The sequence below is a fragment of the Balaenoptera musculus genome, chromosome 2 (genome assembly GCF_009873245.2).
Source record: "Balaenoptera musculus isolate JJ_BM4_2016_0621 chromosome 2, mBalMus1.pri.v3, whole genome shotgun sequence".
NCBI lineage: Eukaryota > Metazoa > Chordata > Mammalia > Artiodactyla > Balaenopteridae > Balaenoptera > Balaenoptera musculus.
Genome location: NC_045786.1, coordinates 130757761 through 130781172, shown reverse-complemented (window position 1 = coordinate 130781172; position 23412 = coordinate 130757761). Strand labels below are relative to the sequence as shown.

Here is a 23412-nt window from a genome sequence, read left to right as displayed (position 1 = left end):
AATATAACCTGATTTACCTCTTAAAGGCTGCCTTGCAGTTGTGTAGAAAAAAATAGATTAGAAGGCTACGAGGGAATGCAGAAACATCAACTAGGAGAATACTGAAGGTAATCAAATGAGAAGTGATGGTTTGGACTAGGATGGTCTTTAAGAATAAATGGGAGAGGATTCAAGATGGTGGAGTAGTAGGAGGACGTGGAGTTCACCTTTTTCCACGGATGCATCAGGAATACATCTATAGATGCAACAATTCTCACAGAACACCAGCTGAAGACTAGCAGAAGACCTTGGACACCAGACAGGACTATAAAGATCCCTGCATAACTGGGTAGGATGGCAAAAAGAAGGGAAAAGGAGGAGGAGAGGAAGCCGGATGGGACCTGCACCCCAAGGTGGGGGAGCTGAAGCAAAGAAGAGATTCCCAAATTCGGGGAAACCTCCTCTCCAACAGAGAAATCAACTGGGACAGAAGAAAAGCATTTGAGGCTGTTGGAAGAGGGTGAAGTGGCCAATCGGTGGCAGATGGGACAGAGTGAGAAATACACAGACGGTCCGTACCGCAGCCCTACATGCCCTGGACTGGGACATGTGTTCACAGGTGTGCAAGGGGGCTGGGAGCTGGAGCACGGGGATTGGAGAACAGGCCTAGAGTGAGAATTGCTGTTGGCTGTGGGGAGACAGACTGCGGGGACGGGAGGGAGGAAATCCGCAGCAGGGAATACCTACAGAGGAAGACAGGACTGCCATGGAAGCAGGGCGCTACTGCTGAGTCACACGCAGGGGGACAAACCACTCTTGCAGCCTCTCTCCCCCCTCACACCAGCACCTGCCGACTAGCAATATAAAAAAGCCCCCTCAGGGATGGCCCTAGCACGCCTGCTGCTGGGTGCCAGAAAAAGCCCAGCCAGGGCTGGCCCTGATGCGCCATACACTGGGTGCCAGAAAAGGCCCTCACTAGGGCCATATCCCTTGCGCCCGTGGCTGCTGGCTTCCCTGTGCATTTGGCGCCGCCAGGGCTCCCGTGATCCAAGCAGTCATACCACCTCCGTGCCCTGTCCTCACTGGGGCAGACCCAAGAGCTCCAAGGCAGCTTCAGGACAAGACTCTGTGGGTGGACCACACACAGAGGTGGGAATAAAACCGAAGCTGAACCCCAGGGATGGGGCAACTAAGGAAGATCAAAAACCTTTCCATCAGCTGTACAAGCTGCAGATTAAATCCCCGCGATCAGCTAGGTAGACCCTGCGTCTATGGAATATCTGAGTAGACAATGAGTGTTCCCACAAATGAAAATGGTCTCGTTCTGGCAGCTGTGGACGTTGGGGACAAGCACACGCAGGAACTGGGCCAGATCAGAGTCTGAGTGGTCTTCACAGGGCCCACAACAGGTCCAGAGACCAGCCCAGAGGCAGAGGAGAGCCTCTTGGGGAGGCAGAGGTGGGCTATGGCTCACGGCGTGAGCAAAGACACTTTCAGCTGAGACCCCAGGGAAACATAATTATTACTATTAATTTTATTATGTTTTGATTCATTCTGTTGTTGGTTCTGGCTTTTTTCTCGTTGGGTTTCTTTTCTTTTTTTTTTTTTTTTGTTGTTGTTTTACATTTTGTTTCTTTATTTAGTCTTTTGAGATATCCATGTTCTATAACATATTTTTTATTTTTATTTTATTTTTTTATATATTTCTATTTTTACTTTGCTTTTCTGTTGTTCTGTGTTCTTTTCCCGTATTTTTTTCTTCTTCTTTTTCTTTAATATTTTTTTTAATATTTCCATTTCTACTTTACTTTTCTGTTCTCCTGTGTTTTTTCCCTTTCTATTTTATTTTATTATATTTTTAAATTCATTTTTATCAGTTTGTTCTGTATCCTTACTTTATTCTTCAGTTGGCATGCTGCTTTGCTTTTGTTATTAGGTTTTCTGTTTTTGTTAGTTTTGATTCTAATTGTTTGATTTCGTTTTTGAGTTCTTCTGTTCGTCTGGTTGTTCCCTTGTTTTTGTTTCATATGATTCTGTTTTGTTTCTTTTGCATGTGTGTATGTTTCCTTGTTTCTGTTTTTGTTTGTTTGATTTTACTTTTTACCATTTTTCTAGGGCTTTATTACTCTTTTCTTTTTTGTGTTTTTTTTTAATCCCCTTTATTGAGGGATGAGCAACTTGCGGGGTCTTGGTTCCTGGACTGGAAGTCGGGCCTGAGGCTCTGGGGTAGGAGCAGGGAGTCCAGGATACTGGACCACTAGAGAATTCCTGGCCCCAGGGAAGATTGATCACCAAGAGCTCTCACAGAGGCCTCTATCTGAATCCAAGACCCGGCTCCACCCAACTGCCAGCAGCTCCCAGCAATGGATGCCTCTCACCAAACAACAAACAAGACAGGAACACAAACCCACCCATCAGCACACAGACTACCTAAAGCCATACTAAGCTCAAAGACACCCCAAAACATATCACCTGACTCAGCTCCACCTACAAGAACACAGGCACAAGTCCCTCCCATCAGGAAGCCTACACAAGCCAATGGACCAACCTCACCAACAGGGGCAGAGAACAGAAGCAAGAAGAACTATGACCCGGCAGCCTAGGGAAAGGAGACCTCAAATGCTGTAAACCAGACAAAAGGAGAAGACAGAGAAATATCTTGCAGGCAAAAGAACAAGATAAAAACCCACAAGAACAAATAAATGAAGAGGAAATAGGTAAACCACCTGAAAAAGAATTCAGAGTAATAATAGTAAAGATGATGCAAAATCTCAGAAACAGAACAGAGAAAATACAAGAAACATTTAACAACGAACTAGAAAAACTAAAGAGCAAACAAACAGTAATGAACACAATAACTGAAATTAAAAATACTCTAGAAGGAATCAATAGCAGAATAACTGAGACACAAGAACGGATAAGTGAGCTGGAAGATAGAATGGTGGAAATAACTGCCGCAGAACAGAATAAAGAAAAAAGAATGAAAGGAATGGAGGACAGTCTCAGAGACCTCTGGGACAACATTAAGCACACCAATGTTCGAATTGTAGGTGTCCCAGAAAAAGAAGAAAAAAAGAAAGGGTCTGAGAAAATATGTGAAGAGATTATAGTCGAAAACTTCCCCAACACAGGAAAGGACATAGTCAATCAAGTCCAGGAAGCACAGAGAGTCCCATACAGGAGAAACCTAAGGAGAAACATGCTGAGACACATATTAATCAAACTAACAAAATTTAAACACAAAGAAAAAATATTAAAAGCAGCAAGGGAAAACCAACAAATAACATAAAAGGGAATCCCCAATAAGGTTAGCAACTGATCCTTCAGCAGAAATTCCACAGGCCAAAAGGGAGTGGCAAGATATATTTAAAGTGATGAAAGGGAAAAACCTACAACCAAGATTACTCAACTCAGCAAGGGTCTCATTCAGATTCAATGGAGAAATCAAAAGCTTTACAGACAAGCAAAAGTTAAGAGAATTCAGCACCACCAAACCAGCTTTACAACAAATGATAAAGGAACTTCTCTAGGCAGGAAACACAAGAGAAGGAAAAGACCTGCAATAATAAACCCAAAACAATTAAGAAAATGGTAATAGGAACATACATATCAATAATTACCTTAAATGTAATGGATTAAATGCCCCAACAGGAAGACACAGACTGGGGACTTCCCTGGTGGCACAGTGGTTAAGAGTCCATCTGCCAAATGCAGGGGACACGGGTTCGATCCCTGGTCCAGGAAGATCCCACATGCCGCGGAGCAACTAACACCAGGCGCCACAACTACTGAGCCTGCGCTCTAGAGCCCACACTCCACAATAAGAGCAGCCACCGCAATGAGAAGCCCACCCATCACAATGAAGAGTAGCCCCCACTCAATGCAACTAGAGAGAGCTGCGCCCAGCAATGAAAACCCAACACAGCCATAAATAAATAAATAAATAAATAAATAAATAAGCAAGCAAGCAAGCAAACAAGCAATCATAAAAAAAAAAGGCACAGACTGGTTGAATGGATACAAAAACAAGACCCATCTATATGCTGTCTACAAGAGACCCCTTCAAACCTAGGGACACATACACAATGAAAGTGAGGGAATGGAAGAAGATATTCCATGAAACTGGAAATCAAAAGAAAACTGGAGAAGCAATACTCATATCAGACAAATCAGACTTCCGACTTTAAAATAAAGACTATTATAAGAGACAAGGAAGGACACTACATAATGATCAAGAAATCAATCCAAGAAGAAGATATAACAATTAGAAATATCTATACACCCAACATAGGAGCACCTCAATACATAAAGCAAATGCTAACAGCCATAAAAGGAGAAATCAACAGTAACACAATAATAGTAGGGGACTTTTAACACCCCACTTACACCAATGAACAGATCATCCAAACAGAAAATAAATAAGGAAACACAAGCTTTAAATGATGCATCAGACCAGATGGACTTAATAATTTTATATTTATAGGACATTCCATCCAAAAACAACAAAATACACTTTCTTCTCAAGTGCACAAGCAACATTTTCCAGGATAAATCACATTTTGGGTCACAAATCAAGCCTCGGTAAATTTAAGAAAACTGAAATCGTGTCAAGCATCTTTTCTGACCACAACACTATGAGACTAGATATCAATTACAGGGAAAAAAAACTGTAAAAAATACAAACACATGGAGGCTAAACTATACGCTACTAAACAACCAACAGATCGCTGAAGATATCAAAGAGGAAATAAAAAAATACCTATAGACAAATGACAGTGAAAACACGAAGACCCAAAACCTATGGGATGCAGCAAAAGCAGTTCTAAGAGAGAAGTTTATAGCAATACAAGCCTACCTCAAGAAACAAGAAACATCTCAAATAAACAACCTAACGTTACACCTAAAGCAATGAGAGAAAGAAGAACAAAAAAAACCCCAAAGTTAGCAGAAGGAAAGAAATCATAATGATCAGATCAGAAATAAATGAAAAAGAAATGAAGGAAACAATAGAAAAGATCAATAAAACTAAAAGCTGGCTCTTTGAGAAAATAAACAAAACTGATAAACCACTAGCCAGACTCATCAGGAAAAAAAGGGAGAAGACGCAAATCAATAGAATTAGAAATGAAAAAGGAGAAAAAGGAGAAATAACAACTGATACTGCAGAAATACAAAAGATCATGAGAGACTACTATAAGCAACTATATGCCAATAAAATGGACAACCTGGAAGAAATGGACCAGTTCTTAGAAAAGTACAACCTTCCAAGACTGAACCAGGAAGAAACAGAAAATATGAGCAGACCAGTCACAAGTAATGAAATTGAACATGTGATTAAAAATCTTCCAACAAACAAAAGCCCAGGGCCAGATGGCTTCACAGACGAATTCTATCAAACATTTAGAGAAGAAAGCTAACACCTATCCTTCTCAAACTCTTCCAAAATACAGCAGAGGAAGGAACACTCCCAAATTCATTCTACAAGGCCACCATCACCCTGATATCAAAACCAGACAAAGATGTCACAAAAAAAGAAAATTACAGGTCAATATCTCTGATGATCATAGATGCAAAAATCCTCAACAAAATACTAGCAAACAGAATCCAAACAGCACATTAAAAGGATCATACACCATGATCAAGTGGGGTTTATCCCAGGAATGCAAGGATTCTTCAGTATATGCAAATCAATCAATGTGATACACCATATTAACAAAGTGAAGGTTAAAAACCATATGATAATCTCAATAGATGCAGAATAAGCTTTTGACAAAATTCAACACCCACTTATGATAAAAACTCTCCATAAAGTGGGCAGAGAGGGAACCTACCTCAACATAATAAAAGCCATATATGACTAACCCACAGCCAACATCATTCTCAATGGTGAAAAACTGAGAGCATTTCCTCTAAGATCAGGAATAAGACAAGTGTGCCCACTCTCACCACTATTATTCAACATAGTTTTGGAAGTTTTAGCCACAGCAATCAGAGAAGAAAAAGAAATGAAAGGAATCCAAACTGGAAAAGAAGAAGTAAAGCTGTCACTGTTTGCAGATGATATGATGCTATATATAGATAATCCTAAAGATGCCACCAGAAAACTACTAGAGCTAATCAATGAATCTGGTAAAGTAGCAGGATACAAAATTGATGCACAGAAATCTCTTGCATTCCTATACACTAACAACAAAAAATCAGAAAGAGAAATTAAGGAAACACTCCCATTTACCACTGCAACAAAAAATAAATACCTAGGAATAATCCTACCTAAGGAGGCAAAAGACCTGTATGCAGAAAACTATAAGAAACTGACAAGGGGAAAAAAAAAAAAAGACACTGATGAAAGAAATCAAAGACGATACAAACAGATGGAGAGACAGACCATGTTCTTGGATTGGAAGAATCAACACTGTGAAAATGACTATACTACCCAAAGCAATCTACAGATTCAATGCAATCCTTATCAAATTACGAACGGCATCTTTCACAGAACTAGAACAAAATATTTTACAATTCATGTGGAAACACAAAAGACCCCGAATAGCCAAAGTAATCTTGAGAAAGAAAAACAGAGCTGGAGGAATCAGGCTCCCTGACTTCAGACTATACTACAAAGCTACAGTAATCAAGACAGTATGGTACTGGCACAAAAGGAGAAATATAGATTAATGGAACAGGATAGAAAGCCCAGAGATAAACCCATGCACATATGATCACCTTATCTTTAACAAAGGAGGCAAGAATATACAATGGAGAAAATCCAGCCTCTTCAATAAGTGGTGCTGGGAAAACTGGATAGCTACATGTAAAAGAATGAAATTAGAACACTTCCTTCCTAACACCATAAACAAAAATAAACTCAAAATGGATTAAAGACCTAAATGTAAGGATAGACACTATAAAACTCTTAGAGGAAAACATAGTCAGAACACTCTATGACATAAACCACAGCAAGATCCTTTTTGACCCACCTCCTGGAGCAATGGAAATAAAAATAAACAAATGGGACCCAATGAAACTTAAAAGCTTTTGCACAGCAAAGGAAACCATAAACAAGATGAAAAGACCACCCTCAGAATGGGAGAAAATATTTGCAAACGAAGCAACTGACAAAGGATTAACCTCCAAAATATACAAGCAGGTCATGCAGCTCAATATCAAAAAAACAAACAACCCAATCCAAAAATGGACGGAAGAGCTAAATAGACATTTCTCCAAAGAAGATATACAGATTGCATACATGTACAGATTGCATACATGTACAAATACATGAAATGATGCTCAACATCACTAATCATTACAGAAATGCAAATCAAAACTACAATGAGGTATCACCTCACACCAGTCAGAATGGCCATCATCAAAAAACCTACAAACAGGGCTTCCCTGGTGGCGCAGTGGTTGAGAGTCTGCCTGCCAATGCAGGGGACACAGGTTCGAGCCCTGGACCGGGAAGATCCCACATGCCACGGAGCAACTGGGCCCGTGAGCCACACCTACTGAGCCTGTGCGTCTGGAGCCTGTGCTCCGCAACGGGAGAGGCCGCGACAGTGAGAGGCCTGCGCACCACGATGAAGAGTGGCCCCCGCTTGCCACAACTAGAGAAAGCCCTCACACAGAAACGAAGACCCAACACAGCCAAAAATAAATTTAAAAAAAAAAAAAAACTTAAAAAAAAACAAAACAAAAACCTACAAACAGTAAATGCCGGAGAGGGTGTGGAGAAAAGGGAACCCTCTTGCACTGCTGCTGGGAATGTAAACTGACACAACCACTATGGAGAACAGTATGGAGGTTCCTTAAAAAACTAAAAATAGAACTACCATACGACCCAGCAATCCCACCACTGGGCATATACCCTGAGAAAACCATAATTCAAAAAGAGTCACGTATCACAGTGTTCACTGCCGCACTATTCGCAACAGCCAGGACATGGAAGCAACCTAAGTGTCCATCGACAGATGAATGGATAAAGATGTGGCACATACATACAATGGAATATTACTCAGCCATAAAAAGAAACGAAACTGAGTTATTTGTAGAGATGGATGGACCTAGAGTCTGTCATACAGAGTGAAATAAGTTAGAAAGAGAAAAACAGATACTGTATGCTAACACATATATATGGAATCTAAAAAAAAAAAATGGTTCTGATGAACCTAGAGGCAGGACAGGAATAAAGATGTAGATGTAGAGAATGGACTTGAGGACATGGGGAGGGGGAAGGGTAAGCTGGGACGACGTGAGAGAGTAGCATGGACATATATACACTGCCAAATGTAAAACAGATATCTAGTGGGAAGCAGCTGCACAGCACAGGGAGATCAGCTCAGTGCTTTGTGACCACCTAGAGGGGTGGGATAGGGAGGGTGGGAGGGAGGTTCAAGAGGGAGGCGATATGGGGATATATGTATACATATAGCTGATTCACTTTGTTGTACAGCAGAAACTAACACATCATAAAGCAATTATACTCCAATAAAGATGGGAAAAAAAAAAGAATAAATGGAAGCCACTAAAGGTTTTAAGGCAGAAAAGTGTGTTAGGAGTGTGTGTGTATGTGTGTTTAAAATAAGAATGGTCAGGTAAACAATCTAATATTGAACACCGGATACCATGTCATCTTATCTCATACAAAGTAACACTTAAAAACTTGTCACATTTCCCAATATGAGATAGTACACCTGATAATACAGTGAGTGTAATATAATGAGAAATTAAATATTAGCTTCATGGCTTTGTTTTTTTCAAATTTTAGTAAGTCATAGCAATGATTCTATCATTCAAAGCATTTACTTTAGAACAGTAGTATTCTATACATCCACACACACACACACACACACACACACACACAAAAGATGCCCAGGTGCTTTGAATGGTGCTATCTTCAGTCACAAAAACATTCCATATGTTATCCAGAAATCACCCGACCTTGCCTTCAGTACTTACATTCACAGGAAAGCAAGGTACAACTTAGCCAAGTGCCAAATGACTTTAAAGTTATATAAATCATCTTACTTATTATAAGTAATTCGTTTTTGTCAAAACCTCAGATGACTCGGACACCTGACTGAACTAAGTAAGTATATTGATTAGTATGGATATATGAAATAACTTCTGAAGGCATTCCAGAACTTTTAAATGTCACTAAGTGTTTTCAGGGTACGAAGGATGGGAGTAGGTTATAATTTATTGCTTTAGCAGAAGTCTTGCTTGGTGAACTTCTAATCACTGCCCTCAAATAGGCTCATAATCAAAAATATGCTTACCTTCTTTAAAGCATCCTGTATCACACCAGACTTTTCCTTTAGCAGGTCTACAACACAAAGGGCCTCATCTTCAGAAAACATCATAGTCTTCAAGGACAGAAGAAAATCTTTAAATTTTACTTCAGCATTCTCTTTAAAAAACAAAAAGTTAACATTTAAAAGATATAAGTAACAACTTCAGCAACGGTAAAGCACCAAGAATTCTTGACCCAGAAAGTCAGTAACCAAGAGAAAACAGATTTACATTTCAGGTCAAACAACAATTAATGCTCTAGTCCACAGAGAAAAAGTGTTTATCATTTTTAATATAATATGAAATAATTACATTAACTAAAAATTTGCTCAACCTGCAGAATATTTTTTATGTTTTCTTAATTGGAAATATAGTTGATTTACAATGTTGTGTTAATTTCTGCTGTACAACAAAGTGATTCAGTTATACATATATATATATACATTCTTTCTTAGATTCTTTTCCATTATGGTTTATCATGGGATATTGAATATAGTTCCCTGGGCTATACAGTAGGACCTTGTTGTTTATCCATTCTATGTATATAGTGGTTTGTATCCAAACTGCAGAATATTAAAGTGCCAGTATACCCTTACTTAAAAAAAAAAAAAAAAATTCAAATGTCTAATATATGCTAGTATCTATACTAAATATGTTCACAAATATTCTCATTTAACCGTAATACTCATGACTTATGAGCCAAATTTTACAGATGAGAAAATAAGCTCGAAGACAGTAACAAAAAGGAAGTCTGATTTTACAAACATCAAGTATATACAAGCAATCCTGACATTTAAAAAAATCCATGCGCCAAACATCTCCTGGCTCACCCACTTTGATTCCCCTAGGGTTCTTATATTAGGCAACAGCTGCCTCTCATTAAAAGCAACTGCCACCCATTAGACCCAAAGGTGCCCAGAGCTTTTAATACTTCAGCTACATTATAAGTTTTAAAAGGCAGTTGTGTGCATGTATGAAAACAAGGGGCATATGGAAACTCTGTACTTTCCACTCAATTTTGCTATGAACCTAAAACTGCTGTTAAAAAAAAAAAACCTATTAAAAAAATAATATGGAGTTTCCTGGTGGTCCAGTGGCTAGGACCCAGCACTTTCACTGCCGTGGGCCCCGGTTCAATCCCTGGTTGGGCAACTAAGATACCGCAAGCCATGTGACTCGGCCAAAATAACAACAACAACAACAGTAGTAGTAGTAATAATAATAATAATAAGGCCGTTGTGAATTAGCATAGAAAACTCTCAGAGACAATAGTAGAAGGGAACAGATTACCAGACAGCAAAACAGCTATGAAACCTTAGGCAAGTCAAAGTCCAATGTCCAGCTCTACAAAATTGAGAAGGTGGATTAGAAAACTACCAATAAATCTTTTACTACAAAGATTCTATTAGTCTTTTGCAATTCATTGCTTCTATGAGAAAACACACTCACTCCATCAGAACTCAAAAATGTGTTTTTTTCAATACAAAAGATTGTCACATTCTGTATATTACCTTTATCAGCTTCAATCTTCAGTTTTTTAGCCCCTGTTTTCTGAATTCCTTCTACTTGGTCAGGTTTAATCACATCAATAACCTCTCTCTTATCCACCACAGGATTTGAATCAGCATTATCCATCAAAGGAATATAAGTTGTTGCATGAATAAGGGGTTCATCTACCAAGACTGCAATTTAAGTTCAACAAAATCATAATTACTCAGCATTTTTTATAACAGAGTAATGAAATAACATGTAAGCACAATTAAGTTTAATGATAAATGCAGTTATTTTCAAATCTCTGATACCAGCTCAATTTGCCTTTAAATTCCTATTTTATCATTTAACAACTCAAAACACTCTTCTAATTAAGAAATACCAGTTCAATATTATTTTATAGCATATCATTTAGGTTACCTAAAGTGTATCACACATCTCCTCTAATAGTATCTGAAAATTTCTTCTTATACATCCCTATACATTTTAGTTAGTTCTCATGTTTCTCCTGATTTAACTAAGAATCCATTCACATTTAATTAGTGCTCAAGGAAAACTATTAATTTTTAATGTATGTTGGTACTTTACCGACCTCTTATTCCAATTGGAAATTCTTAACTGAGTTTTTTTCCTTGCTAGATACAAAAATTAGTCACTGTTGCTTGCAGATATCTTCTCATTTCTAATAGTTATGCCTCTACCCTACATGGTACATCTTACTACACTAGTTAAAACTTCCAGAAGCACATTAAAAGTGGAGGAAGGAAGGCTTCTTACTTTGTTCCTAATTTTAATGGGAAAAGTTTGAATATTGAAGTCTGATATCTGTTGGTTAGAGACACAAACTTCCACACCCATATGGAAGTCTCTCTATATCCCTACCTTAAAAAAAAAAACTCTGGGGCACATACAGTTCTTTCATTTAAAATCTATAATAAATATTTAATATTAACAAATATTTTGTGATAATATTTTTCTATACCTGATTGCTTGATATATCATAATTTTACTGCAAATAACAGAATTTCATCTTTTCCCTTTCCAATTTTACTATTTTCTAGCACTAGTTGATACCACAGCCCAATATTATAAAAATCACTGTTTAATCTACGTAAATTTCATAGCTAAGTCTTCTGTGGACAATTCGGAACAGATAAAAATTGCTCCATCACTTTTAACTGGATGCTTCTCATACACACATGCAAATTATGTTTAATAAATAATTAGGAATGTAGGGTAATGATAAATTTAACTAATGTTCTCAAGCATAATCTTTATGTGATATTAAAAAGTACAAATATTTCAGGAATACTTTTCTTCTATAGAGTTTGTATGCTACTAACATTATTTTCAAAACTCAGTTAAGAATGAGAATATTTATAAATGCTTTTGTCCTTTTATAAATTTCATATAAAGGTCTTCACCACAAACTTATACCCTAACCATCTGTCAAAGCACCATGGACTTCTATTAGTATTAAAGCTGTTATGGTACACATTAAGCTGGAAATTAAAGAGCATGTGAGGTCTCTAGGTTCCTTGTCCTAGTGGACTTCTCTAGAATTAGTATTTATAAAATACGTATCTACACATTTCACCGTTTTCAGTCTTTTGCTTCTTTGATGAAACCTTCTTCTTTCCTGATCCACCTTCTTGTTTAGTCTCTTGATGCAGGGGTAATGATTCTTGCTTTTTTGACGGTGCCATAAGAGGTTCCACCTTTTTATCCTGTTCGTCTTTATTAAAAATAAATGAAAAATCATCATAGCAAACAATGAACACACCAGAAAAGATTCAATTATTAATGAATACTTCCTAAAATGCTTTACCACCAAAATTTTAAACTCTGATATACAATTCTCTCACTTAACATTCTAGCTTTCTTACCCTGCCACATATGCTCTTTAACTTCATCAGGACTTTAGTACTTGCTCCTTCTTTTATATCCCATTTCTCAGCCACTCCTAGCCCTACTCAGCTTATAGGCATGGTCAAATCTCTTATCATCTTAAAAAATAAAACCCTTCCCACCACTGTAATCCCTAGCCTCCCACACCCATTTCCTTTTTATATTGACCAAAGTACAGTCTGTACTTCCTTTCCTACCAATCATTTCTCAACTAATTGCAACCTGATTTTTCTCTCTTCCATTATATCCATGAAAGATTTTACTCAGGTCCCTAGTGTCCCAAATGCCACATTCTATCAATAATATCCTTTAATCCTTATTTGAATTCTATTTAACATTTCATACTATTGGTCTCTACCTCTTTAAATTTCTCTCCTCTCCATTATGTTAAGTGAAATAAGCCAGTCACAAAAGGACAAATATTGTATGATTTCACTTATATGAAGTACCTAGAGTAGTCAAATTCATAGACACGGAAAGTAGGATGGTGCTTGCCAAGAACTAGAGAGAGGGAAGAATGGGGAATTAGTGCTTAACGGGTACAGAATTTTAGTTGGGAAAGATGAAAAGTTCTTGAGATGGCTGGTGGTGATGACTGTGCAAGAATGTGAAGGTACTTAATGCCACAGAACTTACACTTTAAAATGGTTAAAATGGTAAATTTTATGTTACATATATTTTACCACAATAAAATAAATAAAATTTAAAATTCAGCTCCCATGATAATTCTTTTCTTACACTGGAATATTCCTTTGCAGTCTCCTTTGTAAGCTGTTCCTACTGAATACCTTATATGCTTGTATTCTTCAGGATTGTGTCCTCATTTTAAATACTTTCCTTGAATGATCTTCTCTACACCCACGACATCAACTACTACCATCATGCTTAAGGCTTCTGAATCTGTAGTCTAGCCTTATGCCTCTGTACTTACATTTCCTACTGCATCCTCCCTATGAAAATAGCCCCCATAGGCACCAGAAACACAAACTGAAAGCATTCTCCTCTCGGCACACATCCACTCTCTCCCCATTATTCCCTCTTAGAGCTATCAACATCTACCATTCAGAGCTTGGCTAATCTTCTCTACAAAGGGCTGAACAGTAAATATTCTGGTTTTGTGGGCCATTTAGACTCTGTCACAACTATTCACCTGCTGTTGCAGTGTGAAAGCCAGCCACAGACATACGTTAACACATGAGTGCGGTTGCATTCAAAAAAACTTGATTTATGGACACGGAGGTTTGAATTTCATATAATTTCCATATTTAACACAATATTACTCCTTTAGTTTTTTTAATCCATTTGAAATATAATAAAAACCATTCTTGGCTCATGGGCCATAAAAAACGAGAAGCAGGCCAGATTTGGCTCACAGGTTGCAGTTTGCCTACCCTGACCTAACTTAGAACTTGGAAATTATCTTTGATCCTGCTTTCTCCTCTATCTGCCATATCCTATGCATAACATTAGTCATGCCATTTTTGCTTTGCAGATCCCTCTAATCTCCTTACTATTTCTTCTGTCACTACCACAGTTCAGTCCTTCAACTTAACTCTGGAAAATAATACCCTCTTAACAAGTGTGCCTATATTAAACACTGCCCTATGAAACTTGTCTTCCCTAGTTCTGCCAAAAATACCTTTCTAAAATGTAAATCAGACCATGTAAACTAACCTGCTTGAAAATCTTCAACAATGGCCAAATTACAACATCCCAGCTCCTTAGCATTGTATACAAAAATCATCATGATCTACCCACCCCATTAGCTTTTCAGCTTTGTTTCCTACCACTCCCTGCCTCCCATTTCATGGTTCAACAATACACTGTACTCTTGCACCTTTAATGAATTTATGCATGATCTTCTGCCAGTGGGGAATGAGATCCCACTATTTGCTCGATGAAGTCATTCATTCTGGAAGACCCAGCTCAGGCACTGCCTCCTCTGTAAAGCTTTTGACCCACAGTCCCCATAAGCACTAGGTGTTTTGGCTCTGTACTATTTCTATACTTTGTATTTTTCTTATATAAGTCACATTTCTTTATTGACTTATATGTCCTTCTGTCCCCTTTACTCTTATTTCTCTAGTACCATGCTTGATCAGAGCTGGCAAGCAAATAATTAAAATCCAGTATAACTAACTTAATACTCCACAAGTTAAGATACGAAAACAATTTAATAGTGAACACAAGTCCCTTCATACAGAGCAAACCGTTTGCAATTTCAACCATCAGCACACCATTTCTCACGTCCTTTCTGTTGTACCTATTAAGCTCTCTCTTTGGAACACTCTATCCACCAAGAAAAACTAGCTAGTATTTATTCAACCTTTAAGATTAACTTTAGGCATTACATGCTCTAAGTGGCCCACCTTAGAACTCCAACACAGTTTAGACATACCTAGCTCATTATACTAAACTTTTTATATTATAATAACCTATTTCTGTTTGTATCTACAACTAGCATGAGGCTACCTTGAAAATGCACACTTCATCTCTGTAGTCCTAGTACCTAATATAATGCCTAGCACAAAACAGATGTATGATAAGTGTTTGCAAAATTAATCAATCAAAGGTGAAAATGATATCTGATTTTTCTTTTCATCTTTAATTCCTATCACACTGATTAGAAAATATTGGTTGAAATAAATGTAAACATTTCTAACTACTGATATTTACAGGTCCTCAGTGGTTTTATATATTTCTATAATATATATAATATATATTTTATATATTTATATTTATATATAAAACAGATTTTATGTATTTCTACTAAAGGCCTTTTCCGCATTTGTAATGTGAAATTCAGTTTTAAACACTGTTTTATGCTCAGTACTAATTCTTTCTATCAGCAATTAATGAAAGCAAACACACAGTGAAAAGGATAATGATCTCGATTTCAGATTCAGTATTTAACATTTGTGTGCACACTTAACAAAGTATCTGAACTTCAAACTCTAAAGTTATTAAAACAAATATAACGATGCAATAAAGTTGAATAGATTACAATACCGCTTCCATTTTTAGACTTCTTCTGCCCTGGTTTCTTCTTTGAGGCAGCTGCTTCCAAGGGGGGGGTGGGCTGTTTAGTAACTGGGACAGGTTCCACTTTTTTGCATGGAATCTTTGATACATCACTTTCTTTGGTGACCTGCTCTTCTAGTACAGGCTTGTGTTTCTTTTCCTTCTTCTTTCTTTCTCTAACACTACTTGAACTTTCAACCACATTCAGTGGAACAGGTACAACTTGCTCATCTTCCACAGCCAAGGCATCAGATAATTTAAAGTCCCGGGGTACACTCTCAGAATCAGATTCATGGAGGTTCCCATTTTGGAGTTCTTTCTTTTTATTCTTTTTCTTTTCTGCCTTCTTTTTATCTGTTTTGGTAGGAATAAGCTTTTGTTCTCTTTTCTGTTTTGCAAGAACTTCATCATATAATGTTTCTTTCATGAAAAGCCAGAAGAAGAGGAAAATTACTGTAATAACTACTGAAGGAATAAGAACAATAAAATATGTTGACTCATAAAACTCCATGGTGCTTTTGTTAATGTGATCCTATAAAACCTAAATGTGAAAGAAGAAAATAACAAAAACAAAAACCTGAGTCAGTCTTATTAAACACAAAAAACCTCTGTTCTTTCAAGTGGTATTTCATATTTAACCTGATCTACAAATCTGAACAGGTTAGTTTTTTAAATCACATACTTGATTACTTTGCCAACTACAATTTGAATATACTATTAAAAAAAATTTGTGGTAACTAGGAGTTTAACACAGCCTTCCATTTTTAAATCATGTGAAAAGGTTCTAACAGAAGGAAAAAAACTTAGCCATTCATTACTTTTTCCCCCAAAATATCCACTTTTGACACTATTAGTATTTAGTTTTCCTCTTACTGTACAATGTTCATGAATACTACTATACATGGAAATAAAGAGGCATTAACTATCACCAACACACTAGATATCCATTAAAAGTACCACACTCGGGCTTCCCTGGTGGCGCAGTGGTTGAGAATCTGCCTGCCGATGCAGGGGACACGGGTTCAAGCCCTGGTCCGGGAAGATCCCACATGCCGCGGAGCAACTAGGCCCGTGAGCCACAACTACTGAGCCTGCGCGTCTGGAGCCTCTGCTCCGCAACAAGAGAGGCTGCAATAGTGAGAGGCCCGCGCACCGCGATGAAGAGTGGCCCCCGCTTGCCGCAACTAGAGAAAGCTCTCGCACAGAAACGAAGACCCAACACAGTCAAAAATAAATAAATAAAAAATTAAAGAAAAAAAAAAAAAAGTACCACACTCTTAACGGCAAAGAAAACAAAGGTGGTTCATTCCTTCACTTAAAGATTTAAGTCCATTCACAAACTGTGAGCACCTTTATTCCAGTTAACTAACAGCCTCATGACATGGTGGGATACAACAAGGATATGGAAATATAATAAAGTAAAAAATCAAAATGTTAAGATATGTCATTTGGCACTAAAATAAATTACAAATAAGATGCTTTTCTCAATTTTTTTCAAGGTACCTCTTACTGTAGAAAAAAGTTATACTGCAAAAACAAGGGCAATCACCATCCTCTCTTAATAATGTTTAATTAAGAAGCAAAATTTTTAATGGTATTAACACAACCCTGGACTTACTAAGAGAAGGTTTTAACAAGATGAAGGGGAAAAGGAATCATGTGCTAACAAAATACTAAAAGGAACTTTATACACAATTGTTCTTCCCTGATAATTCATGAACTATCCAAGATTTTTAATTTATTAAACATATTTTACTGTGACTGTTAGTGATCAACCAGAAATGCTTTTTAAAAGATGTTTTATTTTTGGTTTTTTGTTTGTTTTAACATTACCATCTACAGGGTACAAAGCCAGTTCAACTTGGCTGGGGAGCTGGGGGAGAAAAAGGACAAAACAATGAGTCAGAACTCTACGGATTTTTGCTTTGAGGAAAGAAAAGAGGCTAAGGCACTTAGCAGCAACCACAGATGCTGAAAAAAGGTCAAGTCAAAGTCAGAGGGCTTTGATGAACAGCAAGCTGCAGCCACATGCAACTTAGGTCTTAGGAGAGCAAAATCTATGATGAAGCAGAGCAAGAAGCAAACGTTCAGGGAGAAAAGAGGCCATGAGACCACAAGAACTCTGAAACACATATTCCTCAAATGTTCTGATGATTTTTCTAGTTCCCTTTTCCAGGTCCCACATGAGCCTGGAAGAATCATGATTTCCATTTTTGGATTTTTCAGGAGATTCCCTTCACACAATTCAATTCCCAGTCATGTGAGCTCTCTTTCTGCATCTAGGAGGAGCCCAACCAAAACACCAAGGCAAATTTAAAGTCAAGAAAATGTTTGCATTGCTTTAATCCAATATTCCTGATTCTTTATCCCAAGAAATTTACAAGGAAAAGCATATATAAAGATGTTCATAGCAATATTACATACAATACAAAAAAACTGAGATAGAATATACAACATCAGAATGAGTTAAATTAGCAAATATCAACTCAATAAAACACTGCTGTTAAAACTGTAAATACTGGGCTTCCCTGGTGGCGCAGCGGTTGAGAGTCTGCCTGCCAATGCAGGGGACACGGGTTCGAGCCCTGGTCTGGGAAGATCCCACATGCCGCGGAGCAACTGGCCCCGTGAGCCACAATTACTGAGCCTGCGCGTCTGGAGCCTGTGCTCCGCAACAAGAGAGGTCCGCACACCGCGATGAAGTGTGGCCCCCGCTTGCCACAACTAGAGAAAGCCCTCGCACAGAAACGAAGACTCAACACAGCCATAAATAAATAAATAAATAAATAAATAATTAAAAAAAAAAAAAAAAAAAAAAAAAAAAAACTGTAAATACTGAGACTTTCTTAAATTCAATTAAATACTGAATAGTCAAAATCACAGTTTGACTTGTATGATCAAAACATCTCATGTATAATAGGTTATTAAGATGAATATGTAAATTAAAGAGTTGTGCCATAATCATGGTTGCAGACTCGCTTGCCTTAATATTTTAAATTTTGTTAGTTTAAGAGAAACTCATAAAATTTTCAATTCCTTGCTTATTTTTAAAAATGGCAAAATGAATAAGCACTACAGTATCAATCAATATACCACAGTTTTACATTATACCCATGGGCATAAGAGTAATATAAAGAGGGGAAAAAAGGTGGCAAAAGGAAACTGGGAATGAAATCCAGGGGAATACAGGGAAAAGAGCAAAGACAGGAAGAGATTTTTAAGTTTGGGGGGTGGGAGCATAACAGAAAAATAAAAGAAACAAGTAAGAGAAGGAGAGGTTGAGACAGAATTAATTTAGCTCAAGGTGACAGGAATCAGGTCATCAAAATTTTCTAAGTCCACAGTAGCAATTCAACGTACGTTTGTTGAGTTAGAAAAACATGGAGACAAGCAGAGGCTCAGATTTTGAGATGATAGCGAAAGTCACCAATGTTAATTTCTTCCATATTATCACATTCCCTTTGTAATATTAAGGACCTTTTAACCTAATCACACCTTAAACCTTAATAGAACCCAATTTTAATGTAATTAACAGCTAATGGTGGTACAGATTTCTCTGTCAGGTGAACCAGGAGTGAGCTATCCATGGGATCATAAGAAACCAAGCCCAAACCACTGGCTTTACCTTTTATTTGGACATATATCTTCCTAGAAACTTATGAAAGATACTGATCCTCTTTCTCAAAACAAACAAAAAAGCGTACATACTCACTAAGGTGTACATATAATTTCAGAACATTTCGGACTCCCTGAAAGATATGCATGGATCCCAGGTTAAAAAAACCTGCTCTAGAATAAGAAATAAGTTTTCATCCCTGCCCTTCCCTACCCCCCACAACCCCAAAAATAGATAACAGAATGGATATATATATTCTGTGTTTCATCTAAATATGTATTATGAATGCTAATCAAATAGTTTTAAGATTCTATTTATGTGCCTTCCTGTAACTTAGGTTTGTTCATACAAAAATTGAGCTGCACCACTGAGTTAAATTTTGTAAACTTCTCAAAAGGCTCAACAATCTGTTCATATTAATGTAACAAATAATGTGAACACTAAAATTTCAAATAATATAATTGCTCCTTGATTTTATTTTTACAAGTTCAAGAGAACTACTTAATCAAAAAGGATAAAACTATATACATAATGATGGGCCCACTGTTTATAATGATAAGGCAATGAAATTAAGTATGGGACATCTACAGAAACATCACACATTTAAACATCACACCATCTGAAATAACACAATATAATGCTGTAAAATACATTACATAACAAACAAGCTAAAAATTATTTATGTTGATCACAATTAAATACATAGTCTGAGACTACAAAAAAAAATGAGAATCATTACATTTTTAGAGTAAAATTACAAATATTTGTAACATTATAGTTCATTGTTCAACTTTTTAAATTTTTTCTACATTAAAACAGAAATTTAAGTAACCACGCTGAATGCACAATATTACACTTTTAAAAGTTTAAATAAACACAAATTTAAAAAGAACCGTTACTTACATATTACAAGGAAAAATGGAAGCAGTTTGATAGGTATACTATTGAATTTCAAGTAAATGTAAGAATTTTGAAATCTCTTTCCTTACTACCACAGTATTTTAGTTACTCTTGCCTCTGACATCATTTTCTTTAAACTAAAAGAACATTTAAAACAAATGACACCAAAAAACTAATTTTATAAATTACTTGTGCTTCAATTGATAAAAGTATGTCAACTGGAGTGACTCGAAAGAACCAGTAAGAAAAATGTAACAAAAATTCAAGACTGAAGTCTGAACAAACTGAAAGTCAATTTTTTTCCACTGATGTATACCGAACAACATACAAGCAAGCATATTTGTAAAGAGCAAGCAAAGATTTGAGGGAAAGGTAGTTTTCAACCCAGGAACACTTTATTTCTTAAAAGTTCCTGTATAATCTGTAATGTCTGAACAACTAAGTGAATACACCTTTAAAAGATATACAGGCACCAAGAGTAGCCTACAAGAGCTTTATTCAATGTACAACATAGTTATAATATTACTACAAGTAGCTGTGAAACCTAAGCTGAAAGCTCTTATCACAGGTTCTTTGTAAAAATAGAGTTCGTAAGTTAAAAAAGCTATCTGTAACTGATCATGCTGAATCTAAGTAGTCTGTATTCTAAACATGCCATGTTTCTCTTCCTTTAAATCCATAATAACATCTTATGTTGTTTTTTTAATGTAACTTAATGATGTTTTAAGTTAATCTTTTTAAGGAAAACTTTATTTATGGAAGTACCATACATTGATAAAAAGTATATTCATGGACAAGTATCACTTAATCAGATTTCCATTACACAACAGAAGTTATCTACAGTATTTTCTGAACCCTTCTTGGTAAAATGTAAGATTAAGCGTTATGGTGTCACTAACCTTCAAATAAAGTATGCATATCATATTCCTGATATATCCTGAAAAAAAATGAATTTTAAGATTGATAAACAGCAATATAATAAATCACTAAAATAAAGTCAAGAGTCTTGACTTTTGGTCCCAATTCTGCCTTGGCTCCAGGGGTCTCTTCTTACATAGGTCTAAAGTCCAAACTACTTAACATGATCTTGGAAATGCCAAGACAAAAAATTTAAGTGGTTCCAAGTTGGTGGTGCCCATAGTGCATGTGGCAGAAGTGAATGCACATCTTCTTTGGTATATTGCTCCCTCAAGCCAGGAACCTCAAGATTTCCAAAGAAGACTGTCATCCAGATAAGAACCCACAACACAAAATGACAGAACATGAGATAAGCCACCACGAGCAAGAGGCAACAAAAATAAACTAAGGAATCACATCCCTAAAGATTCAAGATGCTGGAATTAATAGATATAGATTATAACCTACACACATAAAGAAGAGGTAACTGGGAAAATGAGCAAAGAACAGAAACTACCAAAAGTAACTGGGTAGATACGAATCAACTAGGACTTCTACAAATAAAAATTACAATCAAAATTTAAAATCCAATGGATAGGTTAACATAGGTGCAAAGACACCAATTAAAATGACTATTTCAATAGGCTAAATAGACCTGATGAGAGTGAATTAAGTCAATGCAGATAGAGGACAAGGCAACTATTAGAGCATGGTGAGGGACTTCCCTGGCAGTCCAGTGGTTAAGACTCTGTGCTTCCAATGCAGGGGGCGCAGGTTCAATCCCTGGTCGGGGAACCAAGATGATCCCACATGCCACTTGGCGTGACCCAAAAAAAAAAAAAAAGAGCATGGTGAAAGTGAGGAAGGAGTCTAAGACAACTCCTATGTTTCTAGCTTGGATGAAATCTGTAAATTATGAAATCACATGTCAAGTTCAAGAATACAGGAATAGGGCTTCCCTGGTGGTGCAGTGGTTGAGAATCTGCCTGCTAATGCAGGGGACACGGGTTCGAGCCCTGGTCTGGGAAGATCCCACATGCCGCGGAGCAACTAGGCCCGTGGGCCACAACTACTGAGCCTGCGCGTCTGGAGCCTGTGCTCCACGACAAGAGAGGCCACGACAGTGAAAGGCCCGCGCACCACGATGAAGAGTGGCCTCCGCTTGGCACAACGAGAGAAAGCCCTTGCATAGAAACGAAGACCCAACACAGCCAAAAAAATAAAAAATAAAATAAATAAATAAATAAATAATAAAAAAAAGAATACAGGAATAGGTTTTTGTCTGGGAATTTTAGATATGATTTTGAGGAATATAAACTACAACCAGCTACAGAATATCAGCAGTCAATTGAGTAGACAAAATCAGCAGTAAGAAGGCACTACAGGTTCTAAATTGGGGAACCAAAAGGAACAATTCTCTAAAAAGTCCAATTTCCCCTCCTCCCTAGTATCAAATCTAAAAACCTTTGCCTTGTCCTTTGTATCAAACCTTCACTTATCCTTCAAAACACAGCCCAAATCACACCTATGAAAATATCTTTTCAACTACCATGTTCCACAACAGTCTATTAATTCACTTTGTATAGTTATTTAGCACCAATTAGTATATGTGAACATTGTTTTCCAGGGCATTCTGAATAAACAACAGTACAAAAGGCCACAATGCCTGCCCTTATAGGGCTAACATTCTACTAAAAAGAAGACAGTCCAGCAATATACAGTATATGAGACAGAACACAACTTGACACATTTGAGCAAGAACAATAAAGACAATGTGGTTCAAGTATAATGAACAAGAGAAAAAGTAGTAGAAGATGAGGTTAAAGAGATCATTTGAAGGGGGCAGGGGGCAGTGAACAAATCATGTAGTTTCTTACAGGCAAATGGAAGGGCTGTGGCTTGTACTCTGAGTAATATGGGAAACCAACAGAGGCTTTTGAGTAGAAAAAGGGTATAGGGAGAAGGTGACAGCAGGGAAAACTTAAGAGACAACTGAAGTAATCTAGGCAACAGATGATCAGAGCAAGCTGGTAGCAAGAGGAGTAGTAAAAAGTAGTCAAATTCTGAGTGCACTATGAGGGTAGGGAAAAGATGATTTGCTGAGGACTGGAATATGGGGTGTGAGAGAACAAGCAAAGACAAAGACAACTCCAAAGCTTTCAGACTAAGCCAAAAATAAGAGTTGCCCTTTACTGAGATGGGGGAAGTGTGGAAAGGACATGGTTGGGGTTAAAGACCAGGAGTTAGGTTTTAGACAGGTGGAGATGTCCAGCAGACAGCTAAACAAAGAGTGCTTAGGCAGGTGAGGAATACAT

At 37.1% G+C, this 23412-nt stretch overlaps 1 protein-coding gene across 9 annotated transcripts in view; it reads right to left on the bottom strand.

Moving 5' to 3' along the window:
• KTN1 (kinectin 1) overlaps positions 1 to 23412 on the bottom strand; it is a 124657-nt gene that overhangs the window by 64129 nt on the left and 37116 nt on the right. For all 9 annotated transcript variants that reach the window (XM_036841671.1, XM_036841664.1, XM_036841670.1 and 6 more), the window contains exons 2-5: positions 15673 to 16225; positions 12353 to 12490; positions 10776 to 10946; positions 9252 to 9382 (exon numbers count right to left, since the gene is read on the bottom strand). In XM_036841671.1, the coding sequence (XP_036697566.1) occupies positions 9252 to 9382; positions 10776 to 10946; positions 12353 to 12490; positions 15673 to 16195 (963 nt within the window). In that variant the 5' untranslated portion in view covers positions 16196 to 16225. The remainder of the gene's footprint in view (positions 1 to 9251; positions 9383 to 10775; positions 10947 to 12352; positions 12491 to 15672; positions 16226 to 23412) is intronic.